The 22,419-nt window shown below is 42.3% G+C and overlaps 2 protein-coding genes and 1 long non-coding RNA gene across 5 annotated transcripts; 1 reads left to right on the plus strand and 2 right to left on the minus strand.

Moving 5' to 3' along the window:
- Nucleotides 1–12: 12 nt before the first annotated feature.
- On the plus strand, nucleotides 13–11,740 carry LOC309705848 (galectin-2-like). Of its 3 annotated transcripts, XM_082531876.1 has the most exons (6): nucleotides 13–131; nucleotides 4,770–4,983; nucleotides 7,581–7,641; nucleotides 10,336–10,415; nucleotides 10,639–10,810; nucleotides 11,042–11,740. In XM_082531876.1, the coding sequence occupies exons 3-6, from the start codon at nucleotides 7,633–7,635 to the stop codon at nucleotides 11,186–11,188; spliced, it is 408 nt and encodes a 135-aa protein (XP_082388002.1). In that variant the 5' UTR covers nucleotides 13–131; nucleotides 4,770–4,983; nucleotides 7,581–7,632; the 3' UTR covers nucleotides 11,189–11,740. The 3 variants fall into 3 exon arrangements, with proteins under 3 accessions (XP_082388002.1, XP_082388000.1, XP_082388001.1); XM_082531874.1 differs by lacking the exon at nucleotides 13–131 and having other exon boundaries at nucleotides 4,506–4,983; XM_082531875.1 differs by lacking the exons at nucleotides 13–131; nucleotides 4,770–4,983 and adding an exon at nucleotides 6,241–6,487.
- pick1 (protein interacting with prkca 1) lies at nucleotides 532–6,888 on the minus strand. The gene is made up of 13 exons (XM_082531843.1): nucleotides 6,724–6,888; nucleotides 6,161–6,234; nucleotides 5,827–5,938; nucleotides 5,483–5,611; nucleotides 4,379–4,445; nucleotides 4,156–4,245; nucleotides 4,032–4,085; nucleotides 3,847–3,909; nucleotides 3,410–3,543; nucleotides 3,107–3,199; nucleotides 2,967–3,017; nucleotides 2,174–2,318; nucleotides 532–2,049 (listed from the first exon to the last, which is right to left on the minus strand). The coding sequence occupies exons 2-13, from the start codon at nucleotides 6,199–6,201 to the stop codon at nucleotides 1,793–1,795; spliced, it is 1,236 nt and encodes a 411-aa protein (XP_082387969.1). The 5' UTR covers nucleotides 6,202–6,234; nucleotides 6,724–6,888; the 3' UTR covers nucleotides 532–1,792.
- Nucleotides 11,741–20,551: 8,811 nt separating the features above from the next.
- On the minus strand, nucleotides 20,552–21,726 carry LOC309705180. Its single transcript, XR_014276519.1, has 3 exons — nucleotides 21,364–21,726; nucleotides 21,166–21,283; nucleotides 20,552–21,034 (listed from the first exon to the last, which is right to left on the minus strand). It is a non-coding gene; the product is annotated as an uncharacterized lncRNA (long non-coding RNA).
- Nucleotides 21,727–22,419: the final 693 nt, after the last annotated feature.

Raw genomic sequence — 22,419 nt, forward strand, 5'->3', positions numbered from 1 at the left:
TCTTTTCTATGCAAGGAAAGTCCAAAGGTGACGCGAGCTCAGTTTCCTGATTGGCTGCGGCCAGGAGCGGAAAAGGGGAACAGTACGTGAAAACACTTCGAGACAAGCTGCTGGAACAACTAAGATAGTTGGTAAACAAGAGTACATGGTTTTCAGTTTTGAGACAAGAAAAGAAAGAAAATAACCTTCCACCCCAGATGGGACTCGAACCCACAATCCCTGGCTTAGGAGGCCAGTGCCTTATCCATTAGGCCACTGGGGCTGTATGGCTTTGTGACTCTCACAGGAAACTCTTTAGAGATTATAACAATCACCCTGCGACGATTTCATATCGTAGGTACCAGAGCCTGAGTCCGGAGCCGTGTGTGGGCTTTTCGAAGGTTTAGTTCAGAGTTACATGACGCGTCTACAGCGAAGAGAATTCTTTCTGCGCAGCTGGCATGTTTCCGTTCCGTTTTACAACTGAAAGCAAAAGCCCCATATTCATGGAGGCTTCGAGATTACATTCTTATAATTAACACACAACCCTCCTTTATATTTGGATTTACTTTATTTGATATATTACAATGTCACGGACAGTGCATCTGCGCAATTCATGTGGCACAGACCCTATCGAGGTAAAAGAAAGTTAAAATAGAAAATAAACTGACAGCATATTCATTAAAATGATCATATATTTAGTCAAGTTCCGAAAAGTCATTATGACGTAGTACGAAGCAACCAACCAAGAAAATTAAGAAACATAAACAATGGGTCCCTTTCTTTGCATTCAGAGAAACAAAAAGAAACATTTAAGAGCTGATGCGACACTGCCCCCTAGTGATAGGTTTTGGAACAGTTTAATAAACTATCAGATTAACTTTTCCTTAATAAATTTTCAGATATAATTTGATAAACACAATAAATAAAACAGTAAGTAAAAGAGCTTTTACACCTTTTTTTCTACACAGTTCTAGTGTTTTTTCTTAAATTCCTTTTTACAACACGGTGAAGCTGTGCATCCATTTAGTTTCTTCATCATACTGTGAGGGCACAGCTGGAATGCAAATGTAGTGAGGGGAATGTGAACACTCCACCTGAAGCATGCTGCCCGAGAAGATAAAACAGACACCTTAGACAAAGAAAAAAAAAGAACCTCGGTCAGACAACTTAAAATGTGCAAAGATGGAGGAAAAAGGCTGAATGTAACAAACACCCTGACATTTTGTAAAACTATCCAGTGGTTTGTTGCACTGAGAATTTCTCTCTGCAGTGACAAACATTTAGAGTGTGATATCATTTCAAGCAGGTAAACAAATAAACGTCAAAGATGCAGCAGGTTCTGCAGCAAAGAAAATAAATATTATCCACACTGAAACAGCTCAGACCCAGTACACTTCACTGTACAGAGAGCAAAGGCACACCTCATATGCTTACAGATCCCAGTCTGAAACATTAAAACCCAAACACATCACTCACAACAAAATAAAGCTTCATTCAGTTGATTGTGTCTCTCACACTCCTTCAGTGATGACCTTATGAGACACCATAAATGATTTTCTTTAAGTGAAAATTTGCAAATGTAAATAATATCATAAAGTAACCGTAAAGCTATAGAATTTTTAACAATCCACAGAAACAACTGTAAAAACGCCCACATACAGTATCATAGCAGCATTTCTAATCAGTATTCCTCTCTGTGTGAACAGTGTTAACCGCTCCTGCAGCTGCTTTCTGCTGCCAGGATCACTGCCTGCTGAGTGTGTAGACATTAAATGTAACTGATGGTAAACACAAACGCATGCGGGCTTTCTCATTCGTCATCGATCAGCTTCTCCGCTCCGTTTTCTGCTTGTCTGCCAGCACTGCTTCCTCCTCCCTCTCCGCCTCCCTCTTCCTCCTCGTCTTCGTCTGTGTAGGAGAACGGCTGGCTGCTGTAGTTGATCATTGTGCGGGAGAGGTCCACCTCGATGGGGAACACATCTGCCTCCTTCAGGACGGCGTAGCAGTCATTGTAGTAATGTGACATTCCCGACACGAAGCGCTGCAGCTGGAACACGATGTCCTGAACTGGAGACGGGGAAGAAAGAAAACAAAAGCAACATGTTGAAGCTACTAAATCCTCAGCATCTGTTTACAGGCCACGGAGGACAGAGGAGGGAATAGCTAAAGGTGAAAAACAGCAAGAACAGACCGTGTTTCTGATCCAGCAGCTCTATCTTCTCCAGGACGTCTTTCCTCATTTTGGCAAAGCGGGCGCGGGCTTCCTGCCGACACCGAAGCACCAAACGGTACTCATAGTTACCAGTGCTGACGCGGTACAGAGGCTCCCCCATGGCCTGTGAGAAGGAAAATAGGATTTACTGGTTCATATCAAACATGTTTTCAGCTGCGGAAATCCAAGGAAAGCTTATAGCCAGTTCTTCCCCAGAGTGCTTATGGGAAAATGAGAGAAAAAAAAAACTTGCACTTGCTAAGTCTGCATCAGTGTGGTGAACTAAAGTTTGACTGTGAGCATGAAGGATATAGAGGCGGTCATGCTGAGATGGTAAATATCTACACCTTTTAAAAAGAACACCTGTTATCACCGAGTCTGACTCTAATCTAACACCTGTGTACAAAACAGAACATGATTAAACGCAGTCATCTCAAGCAGCTTCATACTTCAAGGTACCATCCCTATAACTAGAGAGAGGAACATAATGATCTCATGATAATTAAAGATGGGCATCTATAGTTAGTCTGCAGATACAAATGTGATGTTCCATCTTCTTACAGTCAGTTTTTCTAATGTTTTCATCTTTCTGCTTTAGAACGTTCAAAAAGTAGCAGGTTTTGGTTACATTTTTCCTGGGGTCAAATTTTTCCTCATAGAAGAATAATCTGACACACTGAACAGGAAGAAAATGTTGCAATCAAAATGTCAGTTTTACATCAACTGTCAATATCATACTGATATAATTAAATCAGTAAAAATTGTGACTCACGATGCTGCTGTATTCTTCATCATCCATTTCCTTCACCTTCAAGCAGTACGACTGAAAGACACAAAAAACCCGTCCTGTTATTCAACCTACAGGCTGACAGTGAATTTCAGTAAACAGAGTGACAGCACCGCAGGTCTCACCAGATATTCAAACTTCACATCCAGGTACTTGCGGATGGTGAGCTTGGTGTCTGGTATGGCCTTATTAAGGTACGTGTTCAGATCATGGAGCATCTGCACAATGAGAGACACTTTAAAATCTAACATCCACTGGAAAACTGACATCTTACATAATAAATTTCACTCTGACAGATTTAAGGAACACAATATAAAGTATACACAGACAGAATTTTCCAAAGCTTTCTTTAAAATGAATGTTTTTAACTGATGTGTGCACTTTTAGTACAATGAATGACTCAAAGCATAAATTAAATCTGTGCTTACAGGTTTGATGGTCTTTAGAAGCTGAATGCCGTATTTCTCAATGTTGCGGTGAGCATCAGCAAACTTCACAAAAGCCTCGCTGGCAGCAGCCTGGGGCTCTCGTACCCCGATGACAGAAAACACATCTCCAAATGCTGCAAAGGGACAAAACCAGAAACCGCTCAGATATAGCTACGAGCAAAGATCTGCTAAAGTTAGAAAACAAAAAGTAATAAATACAACTCCACCAGCAAGCAGACATTGTATGAAAACATGACATTTTTCTTCATTTTATGGTCACGTTTCAACTAAAAGCTCCACCAGGTTTTAGCCTTCATTGGGGAAAAAAAACAAAACAAAAAAAAACAACAGCAAACTTTCGCTTGGGGGTGAGAGTGGATTATTCCACTGGTGTAATACTGTTTTTCTCGTTTGTGATTTTGGATATAGTGACTGACCTCTGTGGGTTTGAGAAAGCTCAAAAAACGCCCTCAGTAGTCTTTTCGTGTGCTCCATCAGCCCTGCAACGCAAACAGAGAACAACAGCGTCTCTGTGGATTAAAAGCTCTCTCATATCTGTGATTATGGAGTTTTCACATTACATGATTAACATGTTTAGGTAAAGAATCTTATCATTCTTTACCTTTGTACAGCTCTGCCGTTTTCTCCAGCTCTTCCAGTCTTTTGACAAGTCCATCTGTAAAGAAGAATAAGTTAAATCTAAGTAGATATGAACAAACCTGCAGTTACCATCTTAGCAGTCTTACCATTGCATAGAATAGCTCGACTGAGTCCAAGAGCATCCGCTGTTCCTGAGCTCAAATTCTCTACGAGTCGATGTTTGACTTTTTTCAGCACTGAAACATAGAAAATATCAATGTTTAACACAAACTAACGCAGCAGTGAAAACGATTTGTTGAGATTCTGCAAGAATGCAGTACACAGCACTGCAGTGCACGCTTCAAAAGAAAGTAACATAAATATAAATACCTATGTCCAGAGACTTCCCCTGTTTTGGGTCAGCCTGCAGCTTATTGTAGTGGATCACTGCCTCTCCCTGTGAAAATAGGATCAACAGTTAAATGAACCAAATAAATAAATAAATATAGGATGGTGAGAGGAAGAGCATCTATTGTAGCAGTGCTAAATATAAGAAATAGAACTGTTTTAGCTTTTGTTGAGATTATGCAAGAATGCAGTACAAAGCACTGCTATGCATGCTTCAAAGAAAGTTACATTTCACCTTAGTAGATAAGTTAAAATTAATAATGTGCAACATTCATGGTGCTAAGTGTGAAATGTATTTTCAGTGACGGGCAGCAGCAACACCACCTAATCCTTTTAATCCCACACTGAACCCCATCTTTATCCCACCACGCAGGAAGTCATGGAATTTTTTGGGTTGTGAACAAAAGATGCCAAAAACAACAGCGCCACTATTCACCGGTGATGGTACGCCACATGCTACGGGCTATTGTCCCGACCTCTTCAGCACAGCTTAGCAAACCAGTGAAGTCACTCCTACAGTGTCCTGTCTACAGTGGGAAGGTGGGCTCATATCTCACTAACTGTTGGACTGTGCTGGACATAAAAAAGTGAGTCATCTTTTAACTATTTTCAAAATTTCTTTTAAATGACACACAGTGTTTCTGTGGTTTGGTTCTTTTTTTCTTCATTATGGGGCACTGGTCATCAGAGGTGAGGGTGAGTATGAAGAGTCGCTGTCTTTAGGTTTAAAAGATTAAAAACAAGAGTTTAATAATAGGGCTCATGTTAACATCATTATTTCAACAAGGCTGTCATAAGATTTTCACAGCAATGACACTATTATTGTATTCAAAATAATCCATGGAAATAATCATCACATCACAACAACTACCAAAAATCTGAAAAGGCTAATAAAGCTATCAGTCAAATGCATCTTTTTCTTTAGTGTGTATGGAGATGGTGAGAGTTTTTGTAGCTACAGATGCAAAAATGACTGTACTATTATTCTAAACTGTGTGCATTTTTGTCACACTGTAATGATAAATAGCAGTTATGGTCAATAGTGTAATGCTGAGTTTTTAATAAACACTTTCAGAGTCGGTGTACCTGCACAGCTTGAATCATCTTGGCCACCTCCACCTTAGTTTTGCCCTTGACTGCTTTCCCGTTCACACCTGTGATTTCATCACCTGCTGCCAGCGTCCCATCCAAAGCTGCTGGTGTGTTATCAAACACCTGCAAAGCAACAGCAACCGCATTTAAAAAGTACCGTGACAAAGTACAGTTATTTTTCCTGAATAAGAGGCGATAAGCTGCATTTAATGACCCGTATGCTAAACAGCAGCAAACTGAGACAGATACAGTCTTATAACATTTAAAGCATGATGGAAACTTCTGGTGATCGATGACATGTTAATAAATAAAGTCATAATAAATTATTCTGTGTGCACCTGAACAATGTAGAGGCAAGGGCAGTACTGAGCCCCACCACCAATGCTGATGCCTATAAGATTATTAGCATCTTTCTTCAGAGTCACAGTCCCAGGCACTGTTGGTATCCCCCTGTTAAGACAGAGAAAAAAACCCACACTAATTGAGCTTTGAAGCATTTTGTTCAGCTTATTCTGGGACATTCTGTAATGAGGGAACTATATCACAGTTTATATCAAGGCATTCACCTTATCAGTTACTGTTTTAGATGTTTAATAATGATTTATGTTTATAATGTATGAAAAGCATATGTGATTCGGCGGGGTGGGTAGAGAAAGCTCATTAATGACTCACAGTTTGTCCTCCTCCAATTCATAGTCCATATCTGTGAACATTGCAGGACAGCGTCACTCCTGTCCCTGTGAAACCTGCGAGAGAGTACAATAAAACAGAAATCAAAGGTTTTAACTGGATCTAGTGATCAGAAACCAAAGAAACGCTCATTAAAAGAGTGAGAATCAGAACACGTTTAAGAGTTTGAGCTACCGGTGAATTTAAAAGTAGTTTATAGTCAGATGGACTATCGGAAAATCACCAAAATTGGCAGCTTTGCTTTCCTGATGCGGCAAATCTAATCGCTGTGGAGTCAGTGAGGAAACGCTGGAGCAGAGCAAACAGCTGGTAACCCGCAGTGCATGCTAACATCCTAACAACAACCATTTAAATACGTTTTAATTAATGTAGCTGTTGCACTTAATATATCTGCATGCACACACAAACCAGTCACTGTTAGATTTCATTACAGTGACCGAGGTCAGTAAGGAACTTGGATTATTAGCGGCTAGCCTGTAGGCTAATAGCAGCTGCATTTAGCTAATGTTGTCCCCTGAAACGTCAGCAGCCCATAAACAATTTACCTTTCTTAGGCGTCGCACAGAGTCGTCATAAAGATATTCTTTAGTGTGCATAAAATCAAAATATCTTTTGTTGAATCGCCCTTTCTATTCGCAATTATCTCAACTTTTCGACCTAAAGACAGCTTCTATTTACTTTATTTTGTCACTTCCGGCAGGATGACGGAAGTTGTTGTTAAAACGTATTACAAAAGGAAGGACTGGATAATCATTTTCTAGTTTTTTCTTACAGTCTATAATTCTATATTCCTCAGTGTAAATGATACAGATTATTTATTTTAAACTTCTCATCAGCTCATATGAAAACACTGTAATTGTATTTTAGCAGATTTAATCAAAGTCCTTCCATGATTCGCTTGTTTCTAATTTAGACTACGCGTTTTACTGCCATCCTGTGGTTAGAGTGTCAACCTGCACCTTTATGAAATTTGTCAGATATAATATTATTACAGATTTGTTTTGATGGAAAAAGTGATGTACATTTCACTAATTATCTTGTTAAAGATAATTAACACTAATTAAATGTCAAGCATACAAACAATTGTTGCAAAATAGACTTATTGCATGTGTATGGTACACTAGTATAGATTATTTTGTTCTAGAGTCATCTGCAGTATATTGAAGGCCCTCATTAATATGCAAAATTAATACCAATGAAAAATACAAAAATCACACTAATTTGTTCATATACTAATTTGCTGTTGCAGGTGTTAAAAACAGAGTGGTGCTTGTACTGAATATAGTATGATGTTGAATGAGTCAGTGTCAAAAGAGAATCTTACTAAAACTCATGTCTTGCATCATAAATAAACTAGAATTCACAGTTATCCCATTTACCTTTTTTTCTCCCGGCACGGTAGACTGTACTTCTGTTGACACTCCATCATCCAGGACTGTTCACCAGCAACGAGTATGAGTATGGTAAGCTTAGGTTTGTGTATGCCACTACATGTCAGCAAATTAACTACATCCATCCATCCATCCTCATCCGCTTTATCCGAGGCCGGGTCGCGGGGGCAGCAGCCTAAGCAAAGAGGCCCAGACCTCCCTCTCCCCAGCCACCTCCTCCAGCTTATCCGGGGGAACACCAAGGCGTTCCCAGGCCAGCCGAGAGATATAATCTCTCCAGCGTGTCCTGGGTCTACATTTTACCCTTTAATAAATTATTTGCAAAACTGAAAATGCAAAGAACATAAGAGTGTCCATAAGTGCACGTGGCACCAGGACGCTCTAGGCCGTAGGTCGATGATCGATTTTGTAATCGTATCGCCAGACCTGCGACCATATGTTCTGGACACTCGGGTAAAGAGAGGGGCTGAGCTGTCAACTGATCACCACCTGGTGGTGAGTTGGATCAGGTGGCGGGGGAGGACGCTGGACAGACCTGGTGCACCTAAACGCGTAGTGAGGGTGTGCTGGGAACGTCTAGCAGAGGCCCCAGTCCGCGAGATCTTCAACGCACATCTCCGGCAGAGCTTCAACAGCATTCCGAGGGAGACTGGGGACATTGAGTCAGAATGGACCATGTTCAGCGTCTCCATTGCCGAAACTGCTGCATTGAGCTGCGGCCGCAGGGTGGTTGGTGCCTGCCGTGGTGTAAATCCCCGAACCAAATCGTGGACACCAGAGGTGAAGGGAGCCACCAGGCTGAAGAAGGAGTCCTATCGGGCTTGGTTAGCCTGTGGGACTCCGGAGGCAGCCGACAGGTATCGACAGGCCAAGCGGAATGCGGCTCGGGCAGTGGCTGAAGCAAAAACTCGGGTGTGGGAGGAGTTCGGAGAGGCCATGGAAAAAGACTTTCGGACTGCCTCGAAGAGATTCTGGCAAACCGTCAGGCGTCTCAGGAGGGGAAAGCGGTGCTCTACCTGCACTGTGTATAGTGCTGGCGGAGCGCTGCTCACGTCGACTGAGAAAATTGTCAGGCGGTGGAAGGAATACTTCGAGGACCTCCTTAATCCCACTGACACGTCTTCCGAGGAGGAAGCAGAGTCTGGGGATGAGGGGAATGACCTGCCAATTTCCGGGGGCGAGGTCACTGAGGCAGTTAAACAACTCCTTGGTGGCAGAGCCCCTGGTTTTGATGAGGTCCACCCCGAGTTCCTGAAGGCTCTGGACGTTGTAGGGCTGTCCTGGTTGACACGCCTCTGCAATGTTGCGTGGAGATCAGGGGCAGTACCTGTGGACTGGCAGACCGGGGTGGTGGTCCCCATTTTTAAGAAGGGGGACCGGAGGGTGTGTTCCAACTACAGGGGGATCACACTCCTCAGCCTCCCTGGGAAAGTCTATGCCAGGGTGCTGGAAAGGAGAGTTCGTCCACTAGTCGAACCTCGGATACAGGAGGAACAATGCGGTTTTCGTCCTGGTCGCGGAACACTGGACCAGCTCTTTATCCTCTCCAGGATACTTGAGGGTGCATGAGAGTTTGCCCAACCAGTCTACATGTGTTTTGTGGACTTGGAGAAGGCATTCGACCGTGTCCCTCGGGGTGTCCTGTGGGAGGTGTTGCGGGAGTATGGGGTGTCTGGCCCATTGCTACGGGCCATTCGATCCCTATACAACCGTTGCAAGAGCTTGGTTCGCATTGCCGGCAATAAGTCGGACTCGTTCCCGGTGGGTGATGGGCTCCACCAGGGCTGCCCTTTGTCTCCGGTTCTGTCCATAATTTTTATGGACAGGATTTCTAGGCGCAGCCAAGTGGCGGAGGGTTTTCGCTTTGGTGGCCTCAGAATCTCATCTCTGATTTTTGCGGATGATGTGGTTCTGTTGGCTTCATCGGGTGAGGGCCTCCAGCTCGCACTGGAACGGTTCGCAGCCGAGTGTGAAGCAGCGGGAATGAGGATCAGCACCTCCAAATCTGAGGCCATGGTTCTCAGCCGGAAAAGGGTGGAGTGCCCACTCCGGGTCGGGGATGAGTTCCTGCCCCAAGTGGAGGAGTTCAAGTATCTCGGGGTCTTGTTCGCGAGTGATGGGAGAAGGGAGCCGGAGATCGACAGACGGATTGGGGCTGCAGCTGCAGTAATGCGGACGCTGCACCGGTCCGTCGTGGTGAAGAGGGAGCTGAGTGTAAAAGCGAAGCTCTCAATTTACCGGTCAATCTACGTCCCTACCCTCACCTATGGCCACGAGCTGTGGGTAGTGACCGAAAGAACGAGATCGCGGATACAAGCGGCAGAAATGAGCTTCCTCCGAAGAGTGGCTGGCTTCTCCCTTAGAGATAGGGTGAGAAGTTCGGCCATCCGGGAGGGGCTCAGAGTAGAGCAGCTGCTGCTCCACATCGAAAGGAGCCAGCTGAGGTGGTTCGGGCATCTGACAAGGATGCCCCCTGGGCGCCTCCTGGGTGAGGTGTTCCAGGCATGTCCCACCGGGAGGAGGCCCCGGGGCAGACCCAGGACACGCTGGAGAGATTATATCTCTCGGCTGGCCTGGGAACGCCTTGGTGTTCCCCCGGATAAGCTGGAGGAGGTGGCTGGGGAGAGGGAGGTCTGGGCCTCTTTGTTTAGGCTGCTGCCCCTGCGATCCGGCCTCGGATAAAGCGGATGAGGATGGATGGATGGAAAATGCAAAGTTATTTCATTCTCAAGACTTCTTCAGATTATATTCTAACCATGTGTTCAGGAACTCGAACTGAAGAATGTGGATTTGAGAGCCGGAGATGAGCTGAAAATAAAAGGGGTAATTCTGCGTGATGCAGAGAGGTAAGCTAACAAAATTCATAACATTTATTTTTTCAGTACAGTAACCATATAAATTGAATGAAAGCTACATATGCTGTCAATCCTGCAGTAGCAAAATCTAATCTAGCACAAAGTGGACTTTTACAAATTATATTATATCTTGTACTCCACTGTGTGATCATGTGTTCAAAGCTCTGCAAGCCATTGATATTAAAACCTAGTTTGTACAACCTCTGATCAACAGATTCCAGATTGATCTTGGCTGTGATGCAGATGACCTGGCACTGCACTTCAATCCTCGGTTCCATGATGACACTGATGGTGCTGTGCTGGTGTGCAACTCAAAGATTGCTGGTTGCTGGGGCGATGAAAAACGGGAAATTCACAACCCCCTACAGAGGGGTGCTGATGTGAAGGTGAGGGAATGTGATCAAAGTAATTGATGATGTACTGAGTGTCTGAGTATTAAAAATATCACAAGGTTTTTGTTTTGATTAGATCAAATGGATATTTGATTTACCCACATAAAACACAAAAAACACACCAATACTCTTGCAGATATTAAGCTGGGGGATGCAAGTTGGGTTGGAAGTGATTGTGTCTTGGAAAAAATGTTTACTTATGAATTAATTTTTCTTCTGTTTCAGATTGTGTTGAAGCTGGCTGAAGACACATTTGAGGTGGAACTTCCCGATGGACAGGAAGTCCAGTTTCCAAATCGTGTTGGTATGGGTACCATCAGCTACATCAGAGTCACAGGAGACTTTAAACTGAAATCCTTCAAGATCTGCTAAGAGATACAACTGTAAACAAATGCTGTGTTTAACACTTCAGTTACAGATGAGGTTTGACTGCCTGAATGTTATTCTTACAATAACAGTCAGTTATTGACTGAAGAATAATTAAGAGATAAAGAGAAATTAATACATTTAAGTGAATTAAAATGTCCTGTTGTGCAAAATGATATAAAATGTTTACAGTCAAATAATCATGTTTTGTCATCTTTAAGGTTTTGCAGCCTCTTACAAACACAGTATATGTCGAGGCATGAAAGAGTAAAAGTATGATGACACGGAACAATAGAAGAAAATGCAAATATATTAGTTCTTTGCTAAATCCGGTAACTGATTATTTATAGTCATGTAAACATGCAGAGAAAAATGGCTCCAAATGATACAAAATGCATGTGGGGCACGAGGGTTCCTAGTTAACACTTTTCTATGTGGAGTTTGTATGTTACTTGTGCCTCCATAGGTTTCCAACTTCTTTTGAAATGCATGTTAGGTTAACTGGTGGGCCTTTTAAGTTCCAAACAAAAAAGTAGTCCTGGAGTTGGCCACCCCTGAAATATATCATATATCAGTCAAATCAATAAAGCCATCTAGCATTGGAATCCTGCTGAATTATGTTGTGGAAATTTTAAATAAAACCCGCGAACACCTCAGTGAGCATGATTTGAAGTGAGTTTAATAACATATTGCAATATGGAGAGACTCTGGTCAATCATCTAAGCAGTCTCTGAAAATGGGCGCGGTTGCTCATGTCTTATGTGCTTTGACCAAACTCAGAGACAAAGAAAATTCCTCAACACATCAGGTGAGTCTATACCTTCAGCTCAGCTGATCCTTGAAACCCTTCTCTTTAGAGAGAGAGAATTACAACCTTGTTTTCTGCTGTCACCTAGAGATCTACATCCCTGATAAGCAGAAGGAGCCCCACTATCTGCTTAATGTCTCCCATGAACTTACAATGGCCCCATTGTGTATGTTTTTTTTTTCTTTTTTGCCTGTCCCGTTTGGCTCTTTTGCCATCAGAATTATTGTCTAAAGGCGAAGAAAGATGCCCAACGGATTTACTTTACCAAAGGGACCATCCCAGCCTTGCCGTATTGGTCTATTTGAGTCACCTTTTATTGTTTATTTTATTTTTGTCAATGGAAAATTGTACTTAGTAGTCAGTATAATCTTTTAATGATATAAGTTTGAATATGGTAGAATACTGCATAATCATTTGTGTTTAGAAGTATATAGTTGGTGGCATATTGAAAGAATGTCTCATCCTAGGAGGTCTGTAACATTCTAGGGTGTTCTGGCGTTCACCCCCACATCCTAGGAGTATGGGAGAGGTCGTACCTTGTCTTATTGTTTTACGGTAGGATTAACGTAGCTATATCTGTTTTAGTCTAAGTGCTTTTTGTTTAGATGAACTGCTGGACTGGAAGTCCAGCAGGTTTAGGGAAGTCATTTATGGGGTCACACTCTGACACACACACACACACACACACACGTACACCTCCACATTTCAATGTATGGAACAAACGCTCACTGAAGTGTATAAATAAATTACCAGGGCAGTCCTCAGTGCTTAGTCTCTGAGCCTCACTCTTGGTGTGTGAGTTCTGGTGACTGCCCTTGCTAGCAAGAAAATCTGTGTGTTTCTCCTCTCTGATTCTCTGCTGAAGAAGTGTTTTAGAATATATCTTTTAACATTATTTGGTCCATTATTTGGACTCTGTTCCAAGATCCAGCACTGATTCCTGACGCCGTGGGAAGCCAGCACCGAAGTCTGTCGACAGCCCTCTTAGACGAGGAGAGAGTCCTAGGACGTGAATTCGGGTCTGGGACGGTGTTTTTAGTCTGGTCCACGGCGGTGGGATTCAGTCTGATGATCCGAACCACCAGTGAGATGTCCGAGGGTGAGAAAACACTATTTTGGTATATAAAACGGCCGCAAAGGTTTAAAGTAACAAGATAAAATAGGTTGGGTTCGCCGAAAGGAGCTGAATTAGACTTAGGTTTTAGAGGTAGCTGAAATTACTTCGTGACAAATTAGCGTGCAAATGTCTATGTGTGTGTATGTGTCTGGAAGTAAGTTGATTTTACAGCACAATACGCTGCTGAACTACTTCCATTTTTGTTTTCTTTGCTGAGGCTCACGTACTGGTGACAAAGGAGAACGGTTGAGTTTCATCTCATAAAACTGATACCGCTTCACCGTTAGGGTGAAGTCGAAGGCCGTATCAGTAAACCACTCTGCCCAGCAAAATCTTTGAAAATGGAGAATAAACAAGCAAAATTAACACCTGATGAGAAATGTTTAGAAAAACAACAAGCAGGAGCAGGCAAAATCAGTGCAAATAGGTGGAGAAATCCACAAAAAGCAAAACCCCCCCCAAAAAACGCAGATTCTTTAGATTGCCCTGATCAACAACAGCCAGTGCTCCAGACCATTAATTTAACCAGTTGTTAATAGTAATCCGCATTAAGCTAAAATAGGTAAATATTTAAACTAATGACGTGCATAGAGGCACTTGACCTGTTTGTCTTGGTTCAGATATAGAGCACACGTATGAAAACGACTAATATTCTGAACCCTGTATGAAACGGCTGAAAACTACATGATGGAGAAGCTGAATTGAATATGAAACCACTGTGAGGTTGCGTTGCGGTCTCTTCTGAGCTGATGAGCAAGCTACACATTATCGGATCGAGATCTGGCTGAGAACTCATAAAAGAGAGGGAAACGAAACTATGATAACTATGATAACTGGAGTGTGCAGCGTTTCCGTGAGCAGTTTTTCTGCATCTTGACTCATGTGTGTAGAATGTTCATGGCATCAGCATCATGTTTTTGTTATTTGTTTTGTTGGGTTGAAAAATAATTAAATAAACTTGTGATCATACTTATGGATCACCATGGCACATATCATCAGCCATGTGGTTTATTTACGCAGATGAAAAAGTGAGTGTGAATGTGTCTGACGTCACGGTGTCTTTGTGCGCTGTGTAAAAGTAATTGCCTCTGATTGTGAGAGCGGTGATTCTGCAGGTCACCAGCTATTGTAAAGAGAAAAAAAAGAGTACAAAAGAGACAAAATTTACATTGTAGATGAAAAATAATCATAGGAAAAAGGTTTTGTGTTGATCAGCCAAGAACAACTACAATTTCATTTTCTGCTTTAAAGAAAGGACTGTTCACAAAAACAGAGAGAGAGAGAGATGTGTGTTGATTAAGCAGTGATAATAATAATGATGAAAATGTTTGTCACTTTCAGATGAAAAGCAGACCTGAATCAATTTTCCACATGCAGCGGTCGGAAGAAAGTTATAGTTTAACATCATTGGAAACATTCAGGCCAAGTTTCTGGCTGACTTATTTACAGCACCATGTGTCTCTCAACCTCACAAGCAAGCTCTCACTCCTCCCTGAAGACAAGGAATGCAGCTCCAAAGAGCAATAACATGGCAGATAAAGAGACAGCAGCAAAGTCCTGAGCAAAGAGTCCCAGCAAGCAGCAGTGTGGACAAACAGCATCAGAGAAGAAGAGCAAACCCATCATCCTGCCTGATTGGATGAATGGCACTGTGTTTCCAACAAGCTGCAAATTCACTGTGCATGTGACAAGAACATTTGAGGAGAACTGAGGAGACTGTTGGAGTTTGACATTTGCCACCTTTGGAGAAAGTGTCAAACTCCAACAGAGAAGAGACAGTGGAACACAGGACGAAGCTGAAGGAGAACTGCCGGCTGTTGGACTGTTGAAGTGGGAGAGGACAACAGAGTGAGAGGACAACAGAGTGAGACTAAGTGGAAACACAGAGGAATGCTGTTATTTAATGTGGGAAATCAAAATTTGGGTTAGCAAACCTGGGAAACACAAAACTGACTGCTTAAGTGGGAAAATTGTGAAGGAGTCTGAAACACTGCAAAAAGAAACATACAAAATCACACACACAAGCAGAACATGCATTAACCCTACTAACACTTCCAAACACAAGAGAGCTCATGAAGATTAGACAACATCTTAAGCATGTGAGTCTGTTTATCATCTTGTCCAAGTCACTTAGTGTGATGAGAAGTGATGCAAAGATCAGTGGACTCATAGCACATCAGTTACAAAATGATTAAATAATAGCAGAGAAATGTGTAGGAAAGGCAGCTTTAAGAACATGCTCTGCTGGATATTCAGCTCCACAGACATGCATTAAACCTGCCTAATAACACAAACACACATGCAATGAAAATTAGCTTGTTATCTCTCATCAGTGTTAAAATAGTGTAAATTTAGCAGACACTTGTTATCAAATGCTGAATTTATCCAATGCAAAAAAATTGACTCTCTAGGTTGCAGGACAACAGTTTAATTTTTGTGGGAAAAAGATTCTGGTTTGACCAACCAGTGATCAGACAATAAATTTAGTTGTTAATATAGTAAATTGGGAGATGCTTTCTTCTTGATTGATGCAGCACAAGTAATTTACTGTATGAGGGAAATTGTATTTTTGTGATAAGATTTTGAACATGCATTTCTGTTGTCCTGTCATCTTAGTGGGTTAATAGCTGATATGCAAATTAGTTGATCATTCTTAGATTAATGAAAGGTGACTGAATTCTAGCACGAGTGAATGAGATGTGTTGGAGTTTGTTAGAGTGGAGACTCTAAAACACCAAGTTTCCTGTTTTGATGTGCGAGTGAATCCTGCACCCAGATACACAACTCTGAATACATATGAACAAACGTCTTTTGTGAAATGGCTGATGACATGTCACATGTTTTATGATGACGGGAAAAAAGAAAAACTGGATAAAATAGATCTGTGGCCTAAATGAGTGAAAAGCACAGACCTGGGGATTAAACTCATATCTAATAACATATTAGGGTCATGTTGTGTGTTGTGTGGCTGATGGATGATTTGGAGTGAATCTAGCTGATGATTTTTCTTTTGTTGTGAAGTTGAGCCTGCCAATTAGTATGATGGTATGATAAACCATGCTAATGGTATGATTTACCCTCCTGAGATGAGGAGCTTGTGTCATAATTTAACAAGGCCTTTTTATTTTGATACTTTCACAGTGCACTGAAAGTTTTGTTTGATAATCTCTGTTTGAGCAGATCTGCACGATTAGAAGCGCTATACGATACGTCGTCAAGAAAATTGTTACAAGTGAGTTTCTCCACATTAAAATGGGCTCAGGAGAAAGCCACTTATTTGGGACAATTAGAAAATGAGAGTCCCTGCCCAAAAAGGATTCAGCGATGTAATCCGAACTAAAGTTCTTCTTTTTCTTTTGAAATGACGTCATTTTGCTGAGAGTGGAAACTAAATTCAACAATGGTTTCCACTATCAGCAAAGAAAGAATGGATGAATGAATGAATGAATGGAAATAAAAACAAACTGACTGACTGGTAAAAGCTGACAAGACTTGACCACTACTCAAGGTTAACTCCCACCTAGACAGGACAAAAGGGTGGGTGAATTTATGTGCTTCTTTTTGCAGGAGCAGAAAGATGACAGCAACATCCAAGGTTGCATGACGATTTAACCTTTTAAATGCCACTTTCTGTGTCTGTGCATCTACCAGGGGTGTTATTCACTATCTTGTGTTGCTTACAGAGGTAACTGTGACAAAGTATGCATACGCCTGCGCAGCGCTAACATTTGCATTTTTTTTCTACAGCATTACAGTTCTTCATGTGAATTGATCATGTGATTTATACCAGGACAGCTGGTTGATGTTTCTCTACTACAGGATTTCTGGGTTTATGTGGGAAGAAACTGTGTTTACAGGTTATGAGTTGGTGATGCTGTTACACTGTGTTTTTGGGAAAATGTGAAGGTTACTTTGACAATGTGAATAACATGTGAGAAATTTCCTGTGTTGAAACTAGTGATTAATGAGTTGAGTGACTTTTCTTAAGAGAAGTCACCGATTACATTAATGTTGACTGAGTATATGGGATGATCCATGTCTGAGGCAAGTTATAGAAATAATTGTAGTTTACTGATTTGAGAAAATCTGCACATGATACTTGTCTTGCTGGTGCTGAATACTTTATTACTTTAAGCGTGAAGTTTGATTTCACCTCCAGATCTTGTTTTCCAGGCCATGATGGTGTGTATGCAGGCTCCTGGTGGAGCCAGTTTTTAAGTAAACTTAATATGCAAAACACACTAACATCTTTTATTGCAGGATTATAGGTCCAGGGTGGTGCTGCTCCAAAGGAGGAGATGCCCTGATGTTGCCTGGGACATGATCTAGCTAACCTTTTTCTTTAAGACAGGAATCTGGTTTTGATGAGTTGACTCATGGGATTGTCCATGCGTCAAGAGGAGGGGTCCAGGATTAACATGAAACAATGAATTAACATTAAATTCTGTTTTATATGATTTTTGCAGCGATTTGTGTGACTAACAGTTCATTTACGGTATTAAACCTATGTAAGTGGTGCATCCATGTTCAGATGAGGCTTTGATCGTGACCGTGGCTCAGGGGGTTGGGAAGCGTATCTGTAACCGGAAGGTTGCCGGAAGGTCACCGGTTCGATCCCCGGGCTCTCTGTCCTGGTCGTTGTGTCCTTGGGCAAGACACTTTACCCTACCGCCTACTGGTGTTGGCCAGAGGGGCCGATGGCGCGATATGGCAGCCTCGCTTCTGTCAGTCTGCCCCAGGGCAGTTGTGGCTACAACCGTAGCTTGCCTCCACCAGTGTGTGAGAGTGAATGAATAGTGGCATTGTAAAGCGCTTTGGGTGCCTTGAAAAGCGCTATATAAATCCAATCCATTATTATTTGATGGCCTATAAGTGAAGTTCACTGAACTAAAGAATGTGGTTTGATGATTGTTGACATGCTCTCCAAATAGAAGTTTTTCCTCCTAGCAAGGAAATACAGGTGCAGCAGTAATCTCCTGAGAAATCTTCAGAGGCCCAGTGAGGAGCGAGAACCATTCCAGGCATAGCTGACAGCCCAGGCAGTGGTTGAGATCAAAGGTCGGGCTGGTTGGGGCCCATCATGAGATCAGACTTTGGAGCCACAGCAAGGACCACGAAACCGCGTTGGAATGAGAGCTGTGCCACGGGGGATTTCCAGAGGTCAACAGAGGAGATTGTGGACAATGGACGGGCACCTGAAGGATGAGGGGAGCGTGCCAAGCTCCATCGACAACGCAGAGGGAGTCTAAGGATGGCATCATGATTCTGTGAAAGCACAGGAACCAGAAGCTATGGTGGTGATGACAGCAGTTTCCTATGAACATCACCTAATGCTGTGTCACTATACTGTGCATACGATGGCACACTGAAAACTGCTGGGATCATAACAGCAGTAAGATAACTGGACCCAGCACCCTTTCCACAGAGGGGTTTTTCCGCAGAGGATGGACAGTAGAAGAGCCATAAGTATTCCCATCGCAGGACAAAGACAGAATCGGCAAAAACAGACTATTATGTCTGTTCCCATATGCCCAGCACGTCAACACACCCCACACTATATGTGTTCCTGGACCAACTCCCAGAGAAGAACCACTCCATGATATTAGCAGAGAGAGGGGGACTTTACGTCCTCTTCAATAACACATGCTGCACTTACATACCGAACGGTACACTCATTAAACATGACTGACGCCCTGAATGCTTTGAGACAGATCCAGCAGGCCCAAAATCAGGACTATGTAAGTGATACAAGTGACTGGTTTTCTTGGCTTTACACTGGCTCTTGTTACAGGTGCTAAAAGGACTACTCATCGGAGTTGGGATATTTTTACTTTTATTTTGTGTTCTTGTAACGTGTATACTGCCATGTCTAAAACTCATGATTAACCGCATAATATTTTCCACTGTTGCTGCATACATAGCCATGACAAGTGATGATAATGACTCCGACCTGTTGGAACATGAAGACTTTGTGTGATTAATGACAATGTGACAGAAAATGTACAACAAGGTGTTACAAACTGATATCTCACTTAAAAGTTATACGTGACAACAGGAGGGAATGTCAATGGAAAATTGTACTTAGTAGTCAGTATAATCTTTTAATGATATAAGTTTGAATATGGTAGAATACTGCATAATCATTTGTGTTTAGAAGTATATAGTTGGTGGCATATTGAAAGAATGTCTCATCCTAGGAGGTCTGTAACATTCTAGGGTGTTCTGGCGTTCACCCCCACATCCTAGGAGTATGGGAGAGGTCGTACCTTGTCTTATTGTTTTACGGTAGGATTAACGTAGTTATATCTTTTTGTTTAGATGAAGTCCAGCAGGTTTAGGGAAGTCATTTATGGGGTCACACTCTGACACACACACACACACACACACACACACACACACACACACACACACACACACACACATACACACGTACACCTCCACATTTCAATGTATGGAACAAACGCTCACTGGAGTGTATAAATAAAAGACCAGGGCAGTCCTCAGTGCTTAGTCTCTGAGCCTCACTCTTGGTGTGTGAGTTCTGGTGACTGCCCTTGCTAGCAAGAAAATCTGTGTGTTTCTCCTCTCTGATTCTCTGCTGAAGAAGTGCTTTAGAATATATATTTTAAAAATTTTATTTTCACTTGCTAAATACGGGACAGACTTGACTGGGGAAAAGAAAGGGGAGAAAGAAAGGAAAGAAAAACAGCGGGGAAGAGGGACGGGGTTAAGGGCAAAAAACAAAAACCAACAAAATAAGCAGACAAAAAATACAAATATCAATCACCTGGATCACCTGTTGAGAAAGAAAAAAGAGAGAACAAGCAGAAGAAAAAAAGAGAGCAATATAATAAACAACACCATCGCGATGTGAATATAACAGTAAATACTAAATATTAAACATTATTGTGCAGCACGTAAGATCGACAGTGCACAGTGTGGTTTGAGGTAGTGTCATGATCCGGAGTTTGTGACTCCGTGTTTATGTTTTAGTAGTTATTATTATTCTGGGTTTTGTTTTCATGTTTCTATGTGTTCCCCAGTCTGTGTGAAGTTTTTGTGTTGTGTCATTGCGTGTATGTGTTTCCTGTTTTATTTTGAAGGTCTGCGTCTTATGTGAGTGTTTTCAGTTTGCCTCCCTAGTCTCGTCACGTTAATGACTCCCAGCTGTGTCCCCCACCTGTGTGTGATCTCCCTGTGTTCTCTGAGTGTTTTTAAGTCTTGTCTTCTGTCCGAGTCGTTGCTGGTTCGTCTGTGTTGTTTCCCCTCGGTCTCCCTGCGTCTCTCCGTATGTATTTCCCCGGACCTCCCTGCATCTTCGTTTCTGGTTTGTTTTGTTAGTTTTACTAGTGATGGGCAGATGAAGCCCCATGAAGCACTGAAGCTTTTCATCCAATTGGTTCACCCCAACACGAAGCTTCATGAAGCTTCATTTGCTCTAGCAGGACACCTACTGGACGTAAAAATAATAGCTGGCATGAATTTGAAGAGTGTGGCATTTTGCACACAGCCTGTAAATGTCAACAACAAAAGGAGTGTGTAAAACATGTATATTGTATTGATGGCAGAATACTGTGTATATTTATAGTGGCAGTATGGGAAATGATTATTTGGAAATGCTTAAAATGGAAATGATCATTTACTGTGAGGTGAGGTGTGGTTGGGGTGTGGACAGTGGTTGTGCTTTTGTAACGTTGAGGTATGGACAGCTACACACTGAGGCTTTGAGCCTCAGTCCTGCCTGTTCACATTTTATTCTGTAAAAACTAAATTTTCACTGCTTTTATGACCTTTTTAGTGGGGAGAACATAGCTAGGATTTAATGATTTAACAAATCTTTTGAATCCTTTGTCCTCCACAATGCTAAATGGCTGGGAGTCCTCAATCACCATGCTGACCAGGTCTTCATCTATTTGAGATTGTTCTCCTGAGGAAAGACAATAAAGATAAAGCACAAATATAAATATCACACACGTAACTTATAACAGTTGTATAATATTGTTATATCATTTAGTAACATTACAGCATCCTATATTATCATTGCATTTGATGGCTCACCTGGTCTTGCTCCACGATCGGTGTCCCCCTTATTCTCATGCAAAGCTCTGTAGTGCCTAAGCATGGATGAGGTGTTGCTGTTATATCCCAGCTCCCTGGCACATAGCAAACACTTCACCTTGTACAAAAGTCAAGACAGCTCAACATAAATTGTATTGCACCATCAGTATCATGAAAATACATCTTCTGTAGAAATACCTTGTTGGGAGGAATAGGATCAAAATGTTCCCACACAGGGGAGGACATCCTCCTCTTCTTAGCTGGCTCCATTCTCTCCTGACTTTCTCTCCTCACTCTCATAAACCTCCAAACTGTCTCCAAACTCTCACTAACCGCAACTCTCCATCAAACACCCACATTTTGAATGAAGTCTGAGGGTTTATATCGCTGTCATATCTCGCGGCAAAGTTCGAACCACTTCATGAACCAGTCACGTGGTACAGCCGGGCAGCGAGGCTTCGGACGTCATCATTTTCAGCTCCTCCCATAAATGAAGCAAGCCTCGATACGCGCTTCGCGGAAACGCCCCCTCCATTACTCGACACACGCTCCGAAGCCTCGATACAGAACGTCCCATCACTAAGTTTTACCCAGTTTAGGTTTTCCTGTTTCACCTTCACCCACGCCATTGCTGTTTGTATTTTCTTTTGTTAAATAAATACTCATCTGCACCAGAGCTGCCGCATTTTGGGTCCTATCTCCAATTCCACACGTCTGCCACCGCGGACGTGACAGGTAGGAGCCAAAAAGGGTGTAGTTTGTGTGTGTGTGTGTGAGCACCCGTGTGTACACCTGTGAGCATGAGCGCGCTTGTTTTTAAAAGGTTCCTTCATGTAATGATCTGCTAGAGGTCTGTGAAGGTTCTCAGTCATCCAGGTCATCTTAGTCATCTTAGTCATCTTGGGGGGGGGGTTGCAGTGACGTGCCCGTGAGCTCCGCCGGCAGCCAGCTGTGCCAGAGTGACCGACCAAGCCCCAGGCTGAGAGGCTGAGGGCGAGCGAGCCCATTGTGTATGTTGGATAGAGCATAAGGCCCATTTGTAGTGATTCTACAATTACTAAAGTGAGATGGTTAAAATATGTGATCAAGACATCAGAAAATAAATCTTCCACCACAGTTATCATCTGTGACTAAGATCATGTATTTATAGTTATAGGTAAACTGTGATAGCTTTGTACATAATAGATAAAAGACACAGATGATCAGTGACTCGAGGAATAGAACATAATCTCTGTTTATTATCAGTCTGATAAT

This window comes from Aulonocara stuartgranti, assembly GCF_965226115.1.
Source record: "Aulonocara stuartgranti genome assembly, chromosome: 4".
Lineage (NCBI taxonomy): Eukaryota > Metazoa > Chordata > Actinopteri > Cichliformes > Cichlidae > Aulonocara > Aulonocara stuartgranti.